At 38.7% G+C, this 20,497-nt stretch overlaps 1 protein-coding gene across 1 annotated transcript; it reads left to right on the top strand.

The window, feature by feature from the left end:
• Positions 1-4,063: 4,063 nt before the first annotated feature.
• Positions 4,064-17,673, top strand: CPO (carboxypeptidase O). The gene is given in 14 exon segments (XM_053948234.1): positions 4,064-4,143; positions 7,310-7,385; positions 7,766-7,890; positions 10,372-10,480; positions 11,530-11,631; positions 12,457-12,520; positions 12,523-12,560; positions 13,086-13,200; positions 14,326-14,434; positions 15,011-15,114; positions 15,117-15,170; positions 15,173-15,204; positions 16,119-16,203; positions 17,405-17,673. Coding segments are annotated over 14 exon segments (1,362 nt in total).
• The last annotated feature ends 2,824 nt before the right edge of the window (positions 17,674-20,497 follow it).

The raw sequence follows: 20,497 nt of genomic DNA, 5'->3' as shown, positions 1-20,497 counted from the left end.
TAAATGTGTATTTCTTGAAATTGCTAGATCATGTGCCAATAGTCAAATTAGTTCCACTAAGATAAAGCTTATGCATCCTGGGTCGCCTGATGATCTGCAGGACATTTAAGGTTGGATTAGTGGAACTCATTTTAAGGTTTACTAGTAATGTCCTTCTAATCTAGTGTATGTTGGCTGACATTTTTCCTGGTTTGTGATTATTTTAAAGCCCCAAATGTAAGGTTAATGGGGTGTTTTCACTGTAATAGCAGAGACAGAGAGAGAACAAGGAAATATCAGCAAGATGACTAGAACAAAATTGTTGTAACTCAGCGTAGTTTCCAGTATATTCCCATTTATCCTAAGATTGTTGCTGGAACTAATGAGGTTGGAGAACACTTTGCACTGTCAAATCACAATGGAATCCAGAGACTTTCAGAGTTCGTTCTATAACAGAGCTGTGGAAGCTGAAGGCTTGGAATACTGAGGGGAACAATGATTCACACTGCAGATCACATGACATATTGCTGAATACATAAATGCTACAGAATTATGAATATATATATAATCTTGTAGAATGAATTAGAATGTTTTGAACATTGCTCACATAAAACTAGAAATCTTTTGGTACTCACAGAAAAAGACAATACCTATAGAACATTCTATCTCCTCTGAGAAGACAATGGGAAGCAGAACTGTCAAATTATTGTGTGCTTCCCCCAAGTAAAATTACAGTGATAACCAGAGGATATTTTAGTAAAACAGCTGAATTATCTATACCCCGCTTCAGTGGAGCACAATTCTAGGATTTAAGGCACACTAGTCTGCTACTGTTTTGACCCCATTGAGTGCTGATTCTGTTTTGGACACATACAGTGAGTTTTCTGCAGCAATGAGAGAGAGAAGAAATGTAATGGAGGATGATTTTCTCTGAATCCAAATGATGATTTAAAAAAACATTGATCGTGTTGAACTCCATCTAGTTTAGTTACGTTTTTCATTTCAGTGTGGGATTTAGCTGTGAAGTAAGAAAGCTTAACATGATGAACTGATGTCTGTGGAGACACACAAGTGTGTACATTTTGTTGTCTTTTTAACAAGCTCTTTGTCCTTGAAAGTAACGTGCAGCTCAGTAGGAAATCTGGGTGCAGGAAGCTACCAGGATCAAACTCCCTGCTATATGATAGTTGTTTAAAACATGTGGTATGCTTCAGTATGCAATCTTTAAACAAAACAGTTCTAGCTTGTGGCTGTTGCTACACAGACTGTATGCAGATAAGTCACAAATAGCTGAGCATATGTGTGGTGCAAGGTTAAAACAATAACAAGCAGGTCGAATCATTCAAACACTGGAAATCACTTTGACTCCAGGCCAAAAGCTTAGCTGGAGATGATATCAGTATGGGATAAAAAGAGGATAAACTAACAGGCTTAGCAGCCAGCTTGTTGGAGTCAGCATATAGTATCTATACTTCCAGCAGTAGAGCAGATGGTCACATATTTTTAAGGAAGCACCAGACAGGGAGTCAGGAGACCTGAATTCTATTCCTGGCTCTGCAGCAATGTTCCTATGTCACCTTGGGGAGTCACTTTTTTCCCCCTTTTTTCTTAATCTTTTAAGTAGTGGAAATAATATTTGCTTGTCTAACAGGGCAGTTGAGAGGCTAAGCTGATGCTGAAAAAAATGCTCTGAAGCTCTGAGAAGAATGTATGGAAGATGTGCAAAGTAAACTTGTTTGAAAAAAAGGACAGTACATGGTTTCATGTGGCATGTTTTTGCCATATATTCATGACTCTTCCTCACCCCAAAAAGTCCTATGCCTTTTTGCCCACAATTTTCAAGGAGGGAATAAATGGATTAAGCTGCCTCCCACATTTACTAGAAAGATAAGCAGCTGCCAGTAAGAACCTGACCAAAGAACAGACCTTATTACTGAGAGACACATTATTTATGCCCAAGAGGGCAATAGGCTTGTTGGAGTTTACTGTTCATCCCAAGATATTTTTTTGCATTGGTGGTGGAATAATGTTTCTAATGGCTTTTATTCTGAATTCAGAAGTGCTGCTTGCCAGCGGAACGCAAGTAGAAAATGAAGTATTGTCTTTTACCAACAAATCTTATGCTGAAATCTCCAAAATAAATCCATTTCTTAAATCGGAGAAATGTCCATAATTATTTGCACAGGTCTTTCATTTAAAGCCCATTAAAATCAACTAGACTTCAAAAGAATTCAAATCAAAGACCTAGCAAGCAACTGTCATTTCTTCTGAATTCATTATTCATTAAGCAAAATTACTCTCTCTGTTTGTCTGTCTATCTATCTATGTATCTCTGTCTATCTACCTTCCTAACTATTTGGCATCATAGGAGTGATGTTTTCACCACAGAATAAACACCTTCTGCTTTCAACATGAAGGTGGAAACTTTGGGCTGGAGTGGAATTTTAGCACTTACCATAATTTGCTCCATTTCTCTTTATGTCTCCATTTTAATTTTTTTTTTGTTTGGTTTGGTTTTTTGTTTTGATTTTTTTTTTTGGGGGGGGGGGGTTTGTTGGTGTTTTTTGTTGTTGTTGTTGTTGTTTTGGGTTTTTTTGTTCCTAGATTCTGAGTCCCTGTCAAGGGACTGAACCCCAGTTCAAAGCCAAGTCTGTTAAAAGGGCACAGACAACACTGCAGAAGTCTTAAAATCATTAGTCTGCCTCTTAGCAGTGGTGGAGACAAAGGAAACAAAAGCAAAGGTTATCTGAGCAGATGTCCTGTGTTAATATGAACCTCCAACACGAATTTGTTTTGCTGACTCCTCACAAATGAAGCTGCATCTAATCCTGTAAACTTGACTTCTTTCAGCTCTTCTGGAAGTCATTGTGGGTTGGATATCTATATGGAGAGAATACTCAGCATTTTCAGGCCCAGGCTGTTGGGAAGGTTGCAATAAAACAGAAAGGGTCTGGTGTGATTTATGAAGAAGAACATATTCTTCCCTTGCCTGCAGCCTGGTTTTGTGAAAAAACACTTTTAAACTAAGCTGTTCCTCTTTTATACTGGGACAGTTCTGCTGCCTGTTCCCTTGATAACAGCCTTTGTAAAACTGTAAGAGGACTGTGTATTCTGATGAGAAGAATCTATAAATGTCCCACAGTTACAGCACAGTATCATGTCCATTATATATGTACACAAACTGACTTACTGGAGTCTCTGCATCCCAAATCCATGCAGTTTTCTTCATCAAATCACCACAATATAGTTTTAATCCAAGAGAGAGGATGAGGGAAACAATTTCTTTCTGAAGAACTGTGCTATATATCTAACTACAAGCTACAAATGTTAACACTTGCTGTGTGAACTACAGCAAGAAAACAAGAAATTAAATATTTCAGATAGTAACCAGCCCCCTTTTAAAATATATATAACAAAAACACTCTTTATGACAGTGTAGAGTTGTAGGTCTGTGGCTAGAGACTGATCTGGACCAACTGAGAGTGGTTTAGATGAGGCTCTGATGTCCCAATATTTCCTTTTACAGAGCATTGGTTGCTCTTTCATGCCCCATTTTAAGTTAGGTAAGTGATAGAACTGCACTTAAGAGGTGACAGAAGTGTTCCATAAAGCACAAACAAAAAGAAAGAGAGTAAGGATAGAGCTTGTTTTACTACCTGTTCTTCCCTATCTCTGTGATTGTTATAAGTTAACCATCATGATTTGCTGTAGATCTTGCAGGTAACACTTTCTCTAAATACTACCATTTTTTTCACAAAACACTTTCAAAGATAGAAAGGTGACATGCAGAAAAATGTTCTTAGTTCTTTGAAAAAGTGTTTCAGTAAGAATGTTGCTAATTGTGTTTGTGTTTTGGGGTGTGGAAGAGACTTTTAAGAATTATGAAAAAGTAGAACTATCTACAAATGAAGTTAATGATTCATCTAGAACTATTTACAAGTGAAGCTAATGGTTCATAAAGGGCAGGTTGCCTTCAAGGATAAGTCTAGTTATATATTATAATTGTATAAATCATGTGCTCAGTCCAGATCTATCTTCCTCCTTTTTAGTGCTGCACTGTCAGTGCTGGGTTCTTTGCACAAAGATGTGGCTTTCTCTTGGGATTATCTTTTCTCTGGGGATACTAATTCCTGGAAAATTCAGCTTGAAATTGCAATCTGACAGGTGAGTGTGAACAGGGTTTCAAGAAGAATTGTGCATGCAGTGAAAGTCCCAGGAACTGTGTAAGAATAATAATAACAATTATGAGCTGGAAAACTGAACACAGGGTTACTAAGCTGTAAGCTTTGTAAGATTGGGAAAGAAAACATGAAGATGGGAAATGAAGAATGAGTGAATCGAATCCAAGCCAAAAAAGACATAACTACAGCTGTAGGAGCCACAGAATGGCCCTCAAATGCATCTCAGAACGCCTTGTTTCCATTAGTTGAAATTCATTTGGCTTAGCCTATTTGATAATGAACTTTAAAACCAGATGCTGCAGGAGTAAAATGCCTTTTCCGAGTATAAAGCAAGGGGTATGACTGAGCAAAATTATCTCTATTAATAAAAGTCAGATTAGGTTATGTGAAAAAGATAGTGAAGACCTTCCTGTTGAAAATCTCTAACAATTATAAAAAAAAAAAAAAAAAGCTAAGGGAGTTATTCCAGACAACCTTCACTCCAAGGTGTTCAGAGAATGAGATTATCACATTTTTTTTATTACTGATTAATGTTTTGAAAAGTATGAAATCTCTAGTTATGCTTTATTTTCCATTCTCAGTTGCACTTTGGAAAATGAGTGATGTAAAATTATTCTGTTTGCGTATCTAAACTGTTTTTGTTTCATTCACCCTCAACTTTCAAGGAGCTAGGTAGCTGCCATTGTGGCAGCTGGGATTTGCAGGGTGGGCATGAGCATAGTGTGGAGGCCACCTAGTCACATACAAGTTTACACATGGAATTTTCTAAAGCAAATGGAGAAAGTAGTCTGGTGCTGAATGCCTCTAGATGAATTATATCGCTAAAATATAGTTATGAAAATTTCAGAAAACCAAGCAATACCTACAGCAGGTAAGTTCCCTCATAGTGTACCCATTCAGCAGCTCTCCTGGAAAATCTCCTAGCAGAGCATACAGAGTCACTACTTCAAATGTATTATTGGATAATATTCAGTCTTTAGATTTGTATCAGAGATGCAGTTAGAGCCTGATTTCAGTGAATAGAATTCAGCAGATCTCTGGTAATGTATTTTTCATTTTTTTTTCTAATTATTGTCCAGAATTGAACCTGTCTAGTACTTGCATGGAATTTAAAAACAAGTACTGAATGGTCAGTGTGACTTTGGGTGGGCAGCACCTGCACAAAGACCAAATTATTAGTAAAGCCAATTTTCATTGTCCTCTGCTCTGTTTAACAATGAAATAAAATATCCAATCTATGAGGATACACAGCTTGTGCTGAGAACAGTCCTTTAATTTGTTAAGAAAGCTTAACTGTATAATTTTTAAAACTGTAGTTCTCATGGGGTCACATGGGCTGACTTTGCACTTCTCCACTGAGAAACTTAGTCCATAATCATAAACAAATGTATGCTTTCTAATCTTAATTTACAATTAAAAAGGGTTTGTCTCCACACTGGCTATTGTGAAAGGTTTATCAGTAAATAAGAGCTGGCCATCTGGCAGCAATCTGACTGTCTGGAATTTCTCTGATTTGGTGTAATTAAGACATAATGTCAATGAGTATAAAAAGATATTACAGGATATTGTTTCCCTTCCTGATAGACAAAGAACATAGCAAGCCTAGGCATTTAGAGAGAATATACTCTGAACTGCAGCAGAGATGTTTATTCTGCTAGCAAAAATGTTTATCCTGCATCTACAAGGTTTATTAAAGACATCATGACTGTTGTACCATTCCTGTGAGCAATACAAGTGTAATCATTTTCCCCCACAGATATGGGGCTATTGGCATCTCATAAAGCAGTAGTAAACTGCCTGTTTTAACTACCAAGTTCTCACTCAGAAAAGGTGATATTTTCAAGAGAGATGTAAGAAACCCACAAATCCCCCTATTTCTCTGGGGATAAAGTGAATGAATAGTGAATTCTATTTGTATGTATATTAAGCTGATAATTGTACATTCCTGCATGGAAGCATAAAAGATGGCAGTTGCAGTTCAGATGATGAGAGCATATTATGTTGATGACTATGATGACCATGGCATGCTTTTGCAACAAGAATTTCTGCTACAAAAGCTTTAAAATGTAAAATGGTAATTTTTTATACTTATCTGGTAAAGACTCCATTGAAGTCACTAAAAGAGACTGTGAAGCAGTTTTTGGTTGTTTGCAAATAGGAAAGTTTCTAGTGTTGCCCATTCTATTCTCATCAGTAGTGGATAACTGGTCTCCCACCTTTGAGTAATGCAATGTAGTCATCAACATCCACTCCTCACTCTGAAACCCTTTCACCAGAAACTTCACACTTACTGTCAATCCTGGAAAGCTGATCTGAATGAACACTGAAAAAAAATACAAAAAAACTTAAAAGGGCGTTTTTAACAGAACATACTGATGCTTTTTCTGCATTTCCATCCATTTTACTTTGTTCTTTGCAAACTTTAAATATTTTCATCAGATTAAGCCTGTAGTAGATGAAAGTTCCATGAGATCTCATGAAAACATATACTAAGGCAATGGATTCTGTGGGTCATTTCTAGAAATATAAAATTATAGATTCTGTACTAGAAATATTTTATTTCTTGTGAATTGAGTAAGAATATGCAGTTAAAATAGTTGCTATTTTGGAATAAATTGGCTGCTCTCATGAAAAGCAGTTTGTGAGCATCTCAAGTTCTTAGCAATGTTCATTTATCATGACTATCGAAAGTTTCTGCATACTGAAATAGACCAGCCAAGCACAAAGTTAATCTGGAATAATTGAATAAATCCCAAATGTCAGGGGGAAAAAGTGACATCTTATCAAATAAACAGCTTATCATGTATTACCAATGCCCTCATTCTGGCCCTGGTCCTGCAAAGGCAGAAACACATATCAGGGCTCATGCAAGCAGTTGGCTTCTGTGAAGCTGGTATGGTGAATAAAGCACTGCCACTAGTGAGGAAGCAGAGTGGCTAATGCTCTAGCAACAGAAAAGTCACAACACTTAGTCCTGTTTGCAGCCAAAACATTCCACAAATTCATAATTCAGAGGTGTTTTTGTTGGAACAGTGCTGTTATATGCTCTGTCTTCCTTCTACATAACAAAATAAGTCCTTTTGACTTCTGAAATCATGGACACTTCAACAGACCTTAAAACTGATCCTGTTTCTCTACTGAATTTCCAGGGATCAGGTTTTGCATAATGTGCCAGAAACATTTCAGCAAGTCCAGCATCTTCAACATCTTTGCAGTACTTTAATGGTAAGTAAAAATAACCACATGTGCCAAACTAGAAGAGTGGGATCTTGGGCTGTAAAACAGATATGCATGTAGCTTATGATAGGAATGCAGGTTAAAATAAACTAGAAAAAGCTTTCTTTAACTTTTTTTTTACTACCTGAAGGAATTTATGTGAAGATGTTAGTTTCTTTGCATGGCTCTTTGAAAACGCTGCTCCTTATCAGTGGTGCCTGAGTCAGTAAAAGCACTTAGCTTGTGCTGTGTGCTCTATGAACAGATGACTAGAGAGTTAACAGGACAATTTGAAGGAAAACTTTCATTTGTTGATATGCAACTACTCTAATATAGTTCTCATTTTGAAAGCAGAACTTCATTTGTGCATTTCTTTCTTCTCTGCACAGCTGGATTTGTGGAAACCCCTGCTGCCTGAAGACATCAGAGCTGGGGAAGACCTGCACATAAGGGTTCCAGCCTCTCTGGTGCAGGAGGTGAAAGACAGCTTAAATGAGCATATGATCTCTTACAGGTACAATCTCTAATACCTTGATGGGGAAGACTGGCTGTGATAATCTTCCTTGCTATCAGAAAAGGACCAAGCCCTGTCTGATAAACAGTCAGCTTGTACTGGCAATAGGACCCAACCTTTGTTCCAAATGCCTCCAACTTACCTTGACCAGCCAAACACAGAGATGCTGTATGAACCTTTAAAAGTCCATTCCCCTCTGCCCTATGTATTTTCCTTCCACCTAGCCTGGACTGTGCTTCTGGAGCTGGAACCTGAGACAGCCCAATCTGTCTTGTTTCCTGCTGTGGCCTTCTCAGCAGTCACTGAGGATGGCACTTGGATATATGACTCAATATTTTAGTCTGAACTCAAGAGGCCAAACTTGGTGTAACAACTACTTATAAGAGCACACTTTGCTCTTGGAAAGCATGGCTATCTGAATGGAGGGTCCTTCCACTTCTGGAGAGCCCAAAGGTTTAATTGGTGTCACTGCAGGGAAACAGTCTCTACCTCTCCTTTTCCCTTTCCTGTCTCTTCTTACTCCTCTGGTTTGGAGAAGAGATCTTTCAAATTGAATATTCAGCCACTTCCTTCAAAAGCTTCATTTTTCTACCCGTATCCCCTTAAGCAGGCTGGTGAGAATTTCCTGGCACCATCCAGCCAAAGAGAGACATCCCAGCTTGGGACAAAGATCCCAGTGGCAGGTGGGCACTATGCACACAGCTGGGAGCCACAACCTGCAAATGTCCCACAATGTTTTATCTCACCTGAGCAGCCACATCTTCCCTCACTTACAACCAGAAGATCTAATCCAGATACAAAGAGTGTTTATAATGGAAAATGGGATTAAATAAGATCTATACCTCACACAGTCTTGTTCCCATTTGGAACTGACCTTTTCAGGTAACCGGTAGCTAATTTAATTTAGTTGTATTTAATATAAAAAACCTTGTAGTCATTCAGGGATGATGATAAATGGCCTATGGCTATAGACTGACATTTACCAATCAAAGATGAATTTAAGGAGGATTGGTGTCACTTCAAAGCTGTTTTGAGTTAAAGCTGATCTTGACATCCTGCAACTTCCCTGACAAGTTCCTTTAGTAAGTGTGATGCCCTGACAACCAGAGATTAAGAGATTGGAGCCAGTACAAATTATCTAGCATGAGGTTTACATATTCAGTACTTAGACAGCATTTCAGAAGATATTTAACCACTATTTTTATGTCAAGGCTCTTCATTTTCTAGTGGTTTCAACTGATTCTAGTGGACATTTAAATAGTAAACTGAAATTAGCGTCTCAACTTTGTTTTCCCTTGGCCAGAACTATATCTACCTTACATAGGGTTCTAAAGAAAGAGAGGAGTAATTATTAGTCATGATGAAAATTTTGGGTATGTATTGCAAAGAGGCTGAGATGAATACAAGAGTAATAGAGTCAAAGTTCCTATAACAGATTCAAAGCAGGAACCACCCTTTAGAAGGCAGTTGGCATGCAGGGAAGATAACATGACAGTCAGGTATGTAATGATAGAGACATAAATGACAAGTTATAATAAGGACATCAATATTCCAACTGTGTCAGACTCTGTGGTTTCGATTCTCCAGAGCACTGATAAGGTATTTTGTGTGTGTGGTTTCACTTCATGGAAATTTTCACTGCCTGAATTTTAGTTTGAAGTTTAGATGTGAATAAACATCAAAGCTCAGACTTAAAGTCAGCTGTAACTATTATTAAAAGTTTCTTTCATGCAGTTTCCAGAAATGCTTAAAATTGCCACTGTCAGCAGAAAAGCCTGGTAGTACTTCCAGCATTTGAGATCAACAGTGTTGGAGTTACCTTTGCAGTTGTTTTATCACAAGCATTTCTAAGGAGCACAGATTTGCAGCAGTTACAAGAGGCTGACTGCAGTGAGAAAGAACAGCCTCTCATCCAAAGTCCACTCAAGCCAAGGAAAAGGTTTTATTGACTCCCTGGATCATGGAATCATGCCTGTGTTATACTAGTTTCTGAGCTATTTTTGTAGCTAAAAAGCAAAAAGAGCTATTTGAAGGAAATAAGGGGTTTGTTCTGATTTTTGCAAATTGCAATGAATATTTCTGTGAAATCTTTGCAAATTCAAAATGTCTCAATAAAAAACAATAAAACCTAATCTTAATTTTTTCTCTTTCACTTCCTTTTCCCAATGGTGGTATTTTTGGAATTTTGCTCAAAAATAGAAGTGGTGAAGAAAATAAAATCTTGAACATTTTTCCTTGGTAGAAAATTGACAACTTAAAAAATTTGGTAAAAAATATTATTGTTAAAATCTTGTGTACTTTGAATTTTGCTTTACATGAAAGGAACTGTAATCCTGATGGTGATGATCTTGCCAGGCAAATCACAACAGAAGAGGTTAAATCCTTTTGTTTGCTGATGTAAACAATAAGCCCACCATAACAGTTCTGCAGCAACTGTTTGGGCTTGTTTTCTCTTCTATCTTCCCTTTCCCCATCCTTCAGAGTCCTAATACCTGATGTGCAGAAACTTGTGGATCAGAGCATGCCAAGGGAGAGGAGCAGATGGGTCTCAGGAGGTTATGTCTTCACCGAATACCATCCAATGGAAGAGGTAAAGAAACTAAGTCTGCTTGTGTACTTTGTTGTTTTCTGTTCTGTAAATGCCACAGCAGGCAGCTCTGTCTTTGCAGAAAGCTCAGATGAAGTCAGTGGACCTCTTTCTGGCTTTCTTCTTTAAAGAATCAGTCCGTGCTCTTTGACTAGAATCCTAGCCTGGTTGAATTAAATATGGATTTGCCATTGATTTTGATTAAATCTGCAATTCTTCACTGAAAAAAATATAAATGCTCTGTGTGAAGCAGCTGCACTGTTTTGCAGATAATATTCTGTTTCATTTTGCTGGTTTGCTACCTTTCTACCCTGTCATTCTTTATCTCTAGTATTTATTAATTGAAGTCCCAGTTTGTTTATTGCTGAGCCAATTGTGAAGTGCAATGACTATTGTGGTGTCTGGAATCCCAGTGGGGAAGAAGAGGTGAACAGTGGGAGATCTGTAGAAAGAAGTAATTTAAGGGCAGGGTTTTGACACTTTAGGGGAAAACAATGTCTTAGGGGTGGGCATTGATGACTTCTTGGTGCCATATTTCAAGCACCAGTTGGCAAACCTGGAAAAAAGCAGCGTATGGTGGCAATTCTTTCTCCTAGCTGCATAATAAAAATGAGAGAACAAAGTCAACTCTCACGTAGGTTGTGCTTGAGCTACCCATTGAGGATGACTGCTGCCAACTCAGATGTGGAAAACCAGTGCTGATAGGGAAGAGACTGTAATGCAGTTTTGAAGAGTTGATGGTGTGGTTTCATGTCTGGTGAGCTCAACAGGAAGATGCCCAGTAGGATGGGCATGTTGAATGAGATCCAGAATGGAGTATCTGTGTCGCATAGCAGCAATGTTCTCTTTTAACACCCAGTGAGATACAACCATGCCTTTGCATAGAGGCATGTGAAACACTTTCCATGCCTGTAAGGAACATCACAGACTGAAATAAACTCTGAGGAAAACGTTGCTTGTCTAAACAAAAGAAAATACTTTAATGTGGAAATAGAAGTGGGAAAGAGAAGGAAACTCCCACTTTGGACAAGAATTCTTTGTAACTATTTCAGATTTATCAATGGATTACTCAGATCCAGAAGAACAACAGTGAGCTGGTGACTCAGCACTTCCTGGGGAAGACATTTGAGAATTGAACAATGTATTACCTACAGGTAAGGGAGGAAATTTCCCTTAATAACAAAATATATCTTAACAAAAAAAAAAAAGGTACTCAGGAGAAGACAGGATTCAGATGTTTCCTAAGATAGCGTTCAACCCAATTTACTGAAATAACAGGAGATGGTTTTACTCCTCTACATTATGGTAAGATTTGCCAACTTCCACAGACACTATCATTATGAGCTTGCTATTGCTATTATGTACTGAAAACAACAAATTTAACTGAAGCCTTGTTTAGAAATACAAATCAAGCTGAAACTAGCTTGGCAACAGCTGTGTGTGAGGATAAAGACTTTCAGTTTGTTATTTTTATTACTTTTTACAGCAGATAGCCATTGTGCTAGCAGTATTCTATGACTTTTTTATTGGACACATTAGCAAAAACCATAGTCTTAATATTTGGGTTAGTTATTGCCTAATCTGTTCCTATCACTGAGTAGTATTAAATACCCTGCCTTTTTGTCACTCCTCTTCTAAAAACAAAAAATTAAAAAATCTTCAACTAAGAGCAACCACTCCTGTGAATTATATTTTTCATTTGAATACAAATGAAAAAGGAAAAAAAGAAACTGTTCTATTAACTGTTCTATTGACACTTCTGCTCAACAGACACTCTAAAACTCATGCCTTGTAATGCTATAAAGATCGGCTTATAAGGAAAAAGAGCTTGTTATAAAGATGTCTGTAGTAATAATAATAATAATAATCTCAGGTGGCTCAACAGCATATCATGGCACATCTTTTACTTTCCTGTATTACATTAAGCTATTTTATTGTAATGTAACGGTTTTTAAATTATCACATTTGCATTCTCTTAGATCAGCCAACCATAAAATAAAACCAAAAAGATAATTTGGATGGACTGTGAGATTCATGCCAGAGAATGATCTCTCCAGCCTTCTGTCAGTGGTTTGTGAAAGAAGTGAGTCCTTACTCTTCCATATAGATAATAAGGAAACCATATCTCTTTGGATGCTTCAGTTATCTTTTCTATTGTGGTACAAAGTATTATGCTTTTCTGTTAAAATATTATTTGCAAAATTACCATATAGCACAGATATCTGTGGAGACCAAAGTCCAAATCACTGATTTGCTGATGGTTTGAGATATGGGATGATATTATTTAGTGTGCCAGTTCCTCCACCTGAATGTTTCCAAAGCCTTCCAAAACTTGGTATCAACTTCTCCTTTTCTCACAGTGGCTGTTGGATCAAGCCTCTCTCTATCAAAAGGTCACAGTCCTCCTGAAATAAAGAAACCCTAATCTATTATATAGAAATGTTCCATGTGTATAGAAAAAGTACCTGGCACACTGGGGATCAAGTAGATGTTGGGTACCATGGTGATATCCAGGAGTGAGTGATCACCTGATGATAGTTCTAAACTCACTCTTTGCAGTGATTACTACCAAATTCTCTGCTCAGTGCTCTGTATTTTTTCTTTTCAGATTCTTCAAAATTACAAAACTGACCCAAAGATAAGCAGATTTCTGCAGAATTTGGACCTCTATGTCTTGCCAGTCCTTAATATTGATGGCTACATCTATTCATGGGAAGAAATGAGTAGTGAAAATCCAGGAACTAGACTGAAAGTCAGATGTGCCCAGCATGTTTTGTTACTTGTAGATAGGGTCATAGCAATTATACTTAAACAGGAAGCAGTGATACTCACATAAATCCTCTCATGGCAGAGATATTTTGTTTCTTCTGGCAAATCAGTGATCACTTGAGATTGCAGAGCTAAATATTGCTAGCAAATGTCACAAGACTTGGGAAGACAAAACCACAAGATAATTGGTTTTGGGTTTCTGGGGATGGGATTACTTCTTTGATAATAGCTCAAGTCGTGGTTGATGGACTTAAGTATGTCTGGAAGAGTTACTCATTCTTCATAAAAGATGTCAAGTAGCAGATGGGTCTTAGAACCTTTGCACAGCAGAGGAGGAGAATTGGTCAAATATCAGGCTATTTGGATATGAAAGAAGTGTGCCCTCACAAATAGCCTTCCTTTTCTGACATGGAGAATAATGCAAAATGTTGATCTTCAGCCACTCTCACCATGCTTTTAAGCCCCTGTGCCCAGTTGAAGCACCTTTTAATGCAGGACCTTTGGATGGCCTGTGGCTACCACCATGTGGATCAGGCTGTCTCCCAGCTTGCTCCCTGTCAGGCGTGGGGCATACCGAACACTGCACTTGGATGCACAGGTAATTCAGCTGGGAAGCTCATACAGGCGGTGCAGTGAGGTCTGCACAGAACCTGTACAGCCATGACTATAGCAGGGAACCAGGGAGCAGTAGCAAGATTAGCTGACAAAAAATAATTAATCTTCATGAATCTGAAACATACTATCATCTCTTATCCCTCACAATGCCAAATCTTGCTTAGGAGTGCCACACTGCACAGAAGCAATTGAGTACTACAGAAAAAGCATACTAGGAAAAAAAAAAAAAAAAAAAAAAAACAAGGTCAGAAGGCTTATTTCAGGGTGCTCACAGGTTTGTGGCTGATGACAGCCTGGCTGTAGTAGATGAAGTGTTCTGTCACTAAGCTTTATCACCCCTGCACACGGAGTTGTGCTCTTACAATACCAGGGTTAGTTACAATGCAGAGGTCAAAAAAAGGGGTATTTATACCATATAATCACTGGTCCATATGGATCACTGAGTTTTTATTATGTAACAGAAGTTACTTTTCTTCAGGATCGTTTGTGGAGGAAAAGCCATTCTCCATATGAGAATGGCACATGCTATGGCACAGATCTGAACCGAAACTTCAATTCATCCTGGGGCAGTAAGTTTGAAGTTTTTCAGATCATGAACACAAAAGTAAAGCAAGAGTAATAACTAGTTTCTGAAATAAAATGTAGTCCTATAAGAAAGGAATATTCATCTTCTTGTCATCAAGGTATACGTAAAAATAAAATCCTAGTTTTTCAAAATATTAACTCAATGACTTTCAACCAGCACTTATTTTTGTGAGCAGAAAATTTCTCTTACGTAACTATATCTCTAACTCCCTGCAGGAGCAAGCATCAGCTCTAGGCAGGAATGTTAAGAGTTAGTCACTTAACAGCCAGTATTTACATTTGCCATGAATTTCAAGGAGCCTCCAAAGCTTCCCTGGTGTGTGGTATGCTCTGGTTGTGTCAGAGTGTTTTCATTGCAGTCATCCTGTAAATGTCCAATAAATATTTCAGTCTTGCACAAATTTTAGTTGCTACCTACTGAGTATAATGCTAAAGTCCCACTGAGCTGTCTAGTCCCCTGCCCACATAAACACATGCCTTAACACTCCAAGGTAAATTTCCCAGTTCCCTCTGAACTGGTGTTCTGCATTTCTCCATTGATTCAGTGTTTGTATTCCTCCCCAGGTATTGGGGAGGAATCTTTAACTGCAGAAGTGATGTCTTCTGTGGATCTGGACCAGAATCAGAGCCTGAGACAAGAGCTGTAGCTCAGTTTATCAAAAGCAAGAAGATGACGTTTTGTGCAATTTAACAATTCACTCCTATGGACAGTTCATCCTTACCCCATTACTAAACCTCCAAGTAACAATGAAGAACTGGTAGGGCAAAACATTTATCTTCTACCTTTGTAGAAAGCACAGGCAGTAGCACATGGTGCAACTTTACTTGCACTCTTGCCTTTCCTTCAGAGGAGCTGGGCTTGTTCAGGGATTTGGCTTGAACAGAGTTACTGCTTCTCTGTTCAGCATCAGTAAGGTTTATTTGTCTCAGAAATCCTAATTCTTCATCTTAAATCAGGAAAACTGAACTACTATAGATAGGGTTAATGCAAAGCAAGGTAAGTGGAGAAGAGCACCAACTTTTGCGCATACAAGAATGAATTTATGCTTTAGGATGCTAGCATATTATACAAATATAGTTATCATGATTGTGTCCAGAAAGGGTATTCCAAACATGCTCAGAAAAATGGGAGCAAAGTACTTGGTTACTTCTTCCCTCAGTTTCTGAGTGTTCTGATTTAAGTTCACTTATGTGTGTATTTATGAAGATTCCAGTAGATGAAACACTAGTCAAGAGCATGAGGTATTTGGGTTTGGACTTCATGTGAGTCATTGGAGAAGTCATTTATTTTGTCTATGGAACAGTTTCTAAGGATGGTGGGATACAGAGTCTATGGCAATAAAACAAGTAAGAGGTCAATCACTACTGTAGCCAGTACCAGTGTGTTATATAGCATAGAATCTAAACTCTCCAAAATACAGGCTCTAGCTTTACAGTAAAGCAAATAAGATCTCTACCTAGTAGCAGAGTAATCTTTAAAATTTTAACACAATATGCATTAAAAAGAATCAAGAAAAATTTGTTCAAATGTTTCTAATGGGTTCCTCTAAAAACCTTAAAGCTGATCATATGCAAATGTAAAGCTGAAAGAGACAAAAATTTTGGTCCACTCAAAATAATTGCCAAAGGTACTGCCACTGATGCCAAGGCTGTTCCTATTTTGAATTTCCAGATGGAAGTTGCAAAGGAAGCAGCTGCTGCATTGACAAGAAAGTATGGGACCAGCTACAGAGTAGGATCAACTGCTTTAATTTTATGTAAGTTATTTTGTTTCCCTTTGACTGCTCTGTGTTTCAAATAATTGTGTCACATGCATCAGCAAGTACTGTTTTGCTGAGTTTCTACTTTGAGTAATATTTAAAGGGCCGGTTTGGTGCAACATGTCAGCAGCAGTCATTTGAATACAAGATAACTCTGTAAGTTATAAAGCTGACTGCAGGAATGGACGAAGCATTGATCAGAAGCTAGTTCCTACACGGATTCCTCACAGATCCATCACAGGGGACAGGAGGAGATTGGTGATAGATCATCCTGACCTTGCTGAAGTCAGCAGCAAAACTCCTATTTGTCTCCACAGCAATCAAGCAAAAATTAAAATCCCAATCAGGTGTACAGTTACTTCATCAGACATTATCACATGGCAGCTGCTTGCAATTCTGTGTGAAATATATCGGTTTCAGCCCTGTTCCTAATAGACTGAATGGCCACATCACAAACATATCATAGCTAATATGAATTGACAGCCTTTACAAAGAGGATTGAGGGCCCTAGAGACTGCCTAGTAAACCCAATATTTTCCCAGTAAGCAATAAGTCACGCTAATCAGTGAGAACAGTAAGTAGTTGGCTCCAGAACCCATGTGGTTTGCATATTCCAGTGACTGTCCCTGCCAGGCCCCAAGTACCAGTCCCAGAGGCACAGACTGCATGAACAATGCAGTGTAAGTGTAATGCAACTTGCCTAGGGCTGCATTTTGCCAAGGTTTGTACTTACACTGAATAGGTAAGAAAACAATCCACAAGGAACATGAACAGAGATACAGGGAGAAGACAGAAATTTTTCAGATTTGACCAAAATTATGCTTTTTAAATATATATATATATATAAATTTTAGTCAGTATCCATGTAGGAAATGAAGTACAAGAACAGGTAAATGTCCAATCCATCTTGTACTCCACACTAGTCACAGTAAAATGCTAAAAACACAGAATCCCTGAAACCCATCTCTTGTTATTGTACACTATCATCTTATGAAGAACTGTGTCACTTAGGAAACTCCATACACTTTTAGTATAGCTAAGAATTACAGCAACTAGAAACTGTTCTCTGTGTCACAGTGATATATGGTTACTGCTCAGTTCAGGGTTTCTGGTATAAACTTGTATTTACTCTAACAAGAAGTATTTTTAAAGAACCATGCTTAATACAAATATCTCCTCTCTATTTTTAAATTCACAGACAGTAACTCAGGCTCCTCACGGGACTGGGCCCACACGATTGGCATTCCGCTCTCCTACACATTTGAACTACAAGACACGGGCACTCATGGATTCGTTCTCCCCGCTAACCAAATCCAGCCCAAGTGTGAGGAGACTATGTTGGCTGTGACAACAATCATACACTATGTTGATAAGAAGTACTTCCCAAATAGAGATGTGGCGCTGACCTCCAGCAGCTTGGACCTGAGCCTTTGTCTGAGTATTGTACTTACATGGTCTGTTTCTTAAAAACTGCTTAGAGAACCCAGTAAGAGACTCACATGAAAATATAATGTCCCCTCAAAAAGAAAAAGTTACATCAGCAAAGGAATTTAATGTCAAGTATTTCAATAAAGGCTCATCCCATAAAATAAAAGGACTTGTGGTTTGATAGCTATGTTTTTGGGAAGAAGGAAAAGATAAAGAGCTGTGGCAATTTCCCAAGCTTCACTTGCTGGCTCTGCTTAGTCTTTAAGTGACCTTAAAACATAACTCATGACAACTACCCATGGGGACAGAGCACTATCACTCCATGGTTCTTTGGAACATGTTTTTAGGGGCTCACCTGGGCCTGCGTAGTCCTTCTCTCAGCCACAGTCCCGATCTGTCACAATTTTCCTCACTGCCTGAACCCACTAACTTCTGTGTGTTGCTGGCCTCAGCAGGACACCTGCGAGACTTAGAAGTCCTCAAATCCCACTACAAAAAATTGGATGGCTTTCTTGTCCTCCACTTTCCTTCCCTAATCTGCCACATCTGGATTCGCTAGAAAATACAGGGCCTGAAAAGCTGGTGAAATGTCATGATCAGGAAACCATCTACAACAGCCTGAAGCAAGCTAAAGAGTTGAATTGGTGCAAGCATGTAGGGACAGAGAAGAGGTGTGGCCCTGTCACTTAGATGTGGTCAGATTACTGAAGATAGAAGGTGCCCAGATCCTCCAAAAATTTGAAAGCAAAAGGGAAAAGAAAGATAAGGATGGGCTGCTATTCCTACAGAGCAGACCAGAGAATTATTTTTTTGCATTTTCAACTTCCAAAATTGACTGGTGGTGACAATTATCCTCCTTAATTTAGACTCTTAAGGGATCTTATTAAAGATTGTACATAAAGGAAGTCTATTTACAAAGAGGTTTCTTTCTTACCAACCACCTTAATCTTTTGGGGATGACTGTACAGAAGGGGGTCCTGTTGTCTGCTCTCCATCATTTGGGAGAGCCTGCAACCTTCAGGGATTTGCCTGGGATCCTCATGCAAAACTGGAAGCCCAGTGGAGTGCCAGAGGAAAGGAAATATTTCAGCCCATTGAGTAGGGACTCTCCAATTGAGCCAGTCAAAAGAGAATGCCAAGGTAAGAGTTTCTGTGTTGTTACAGCCAACACCAGAGGGTGCAGGGCATCCACTGAAATAGGGAAGGCCTATTTTAACCTGTACTCAGCTTTTGAATCCAGGAGTCCCACATTCTAGAAATATGTCCACCAGGCTTGGCTACTACAGATAACAGATGAGGGGTTTTGTTGTGATAGAAAATGAAGAATCCAGGGAATAGGAAAGAAAAAAAAGAAAAACCAAATGTCTGATTTTCTCAGCAAATGTCAAGATTGTGCTTCAAATTTGAAAGTGTGCTAACCAGAGATTTTTCAGCAAAATATTTCCAGCTTTGGCGAAGAGAATGCTGTCCAATTCTCTTCCAATGCTGCCAAGAGAAGGATGTGTATCACTTCACCATGGTACCGTTAAAAAAAAAGAAAAGATACAACCTTGCAGTCATTTTTTCCAAAAGCACATCCTATTGTCATTTTGTGTGTATTATTAGTTGACAAGTCTTAGTTCCTGTGTTCATCATCCACAGATTATTACCAATTGGTGTAACTAAATCTGCCTAACTCCTGCAGGTTCCCCAGAGCATTGTCCTTCCAGACCCACCACTCATTCACAGTAAGACCCGTCTGTTGCTGGATGCTGGAGCAGGTGTCACTAATAAGCGCCTTTCCCCACAGAAGCTGCATTCCCCAAACTTCTGTTTAGTTTAAAATGTGACTTGTAAGTCTTTGTATTTGTATATTCTGTCTTTGAAACTGTAAGAAACCAAACAAGTCCATCTGGCCCATGACTGTGAGCTATCTTTAAGCAAGTGAGGTTTGACCACAAGTGTTCTGTAGCCATTTGCTGGCGAGCTGCAGTGAAGCTCCCTGGTGCCACCAGCAGCAGATGGTAGTGCCCTCTGAGAAACAATGCCCACATGCTGACCTTGTCACAGCCAACACAAGCCTGGGTTGCCACCAAACGCTTTCCAAACCTAACTCATGATAACACTGGTAGAAAAATGCTGCCAGTCAGGGCTTCTTTTCTGGATTCAGAGACATTGTACAGCTTTTATGCCTAGAGCCAGAGAGGAAGTGAGCTAGTTTTGCTGATTGTGGGTATCTTTTGATAGAAATGTTTACCACTAAAAGATACAACCAGGTGTGTCCTAAAGTTAATTAGCAGGCTTTTGTGGAATGGCTCAGTTCCTCACTAGCTCTTCTTGTAATAACATACATTAGGAATGGGAAGATACCCTGAGCATGCACTGAGGTAAGAGGATATGAGGGGGATTTTACCTCCAGCATTGCCAGCATTCAATAATTATAGAAGTGGAGGGGAAGCCTTTGCCAGAAAAAAAAAAAAAAAAAAAATTGGCAATAATCATTACCTAAAAGAATGTCTGCTGATTTTGCCTGGGTGTATAGCTCCTTGGATCTGTTAGCAATGGTTCACCCTCTTTGCACAGGGAAACCACAAATGAATGTGTGGAAACAGCACCTTGCCCCCAGTGCCACCACAGAACAGATGTCCTGCAGGAGTGCTCACAGCTCCTCTTAGGAACAATCATTGCACAGGCAAGGCACAATCACTAAAAGGCCAAAGCTGCAGCAAACAGAGGTTTAAAAATCTTACACGGGCTCTATATTTAACATAACTTCCCAATTTGCTGACTTCTCTATCTGTTGAGCTTGTACAAGAGTGACATGTATGGCTGACAAAAATCACTACAGAGATTGTGTATTTTAGCAACCATGTTTTTCAATGGA

Source organism: Vidua chalybeata, chromosome 7 (genome assembly GCF_026979565.1).
Source record: "Vidua chalybeata isolate OUT-0048 chromosome 7, bVidCha1 merged haplotype, whole genome shotgun sequence".
In the NCBI taxonomy this organism is placed as follows: Eukaryota; Metazoa; Chordata; class Aves; order Passeriformes; family Viduidae; genus Vidua; species Vidua chalybeata.
This window is presented reverse-complemented; position numbering and strand designations above follow the sequence as displayed.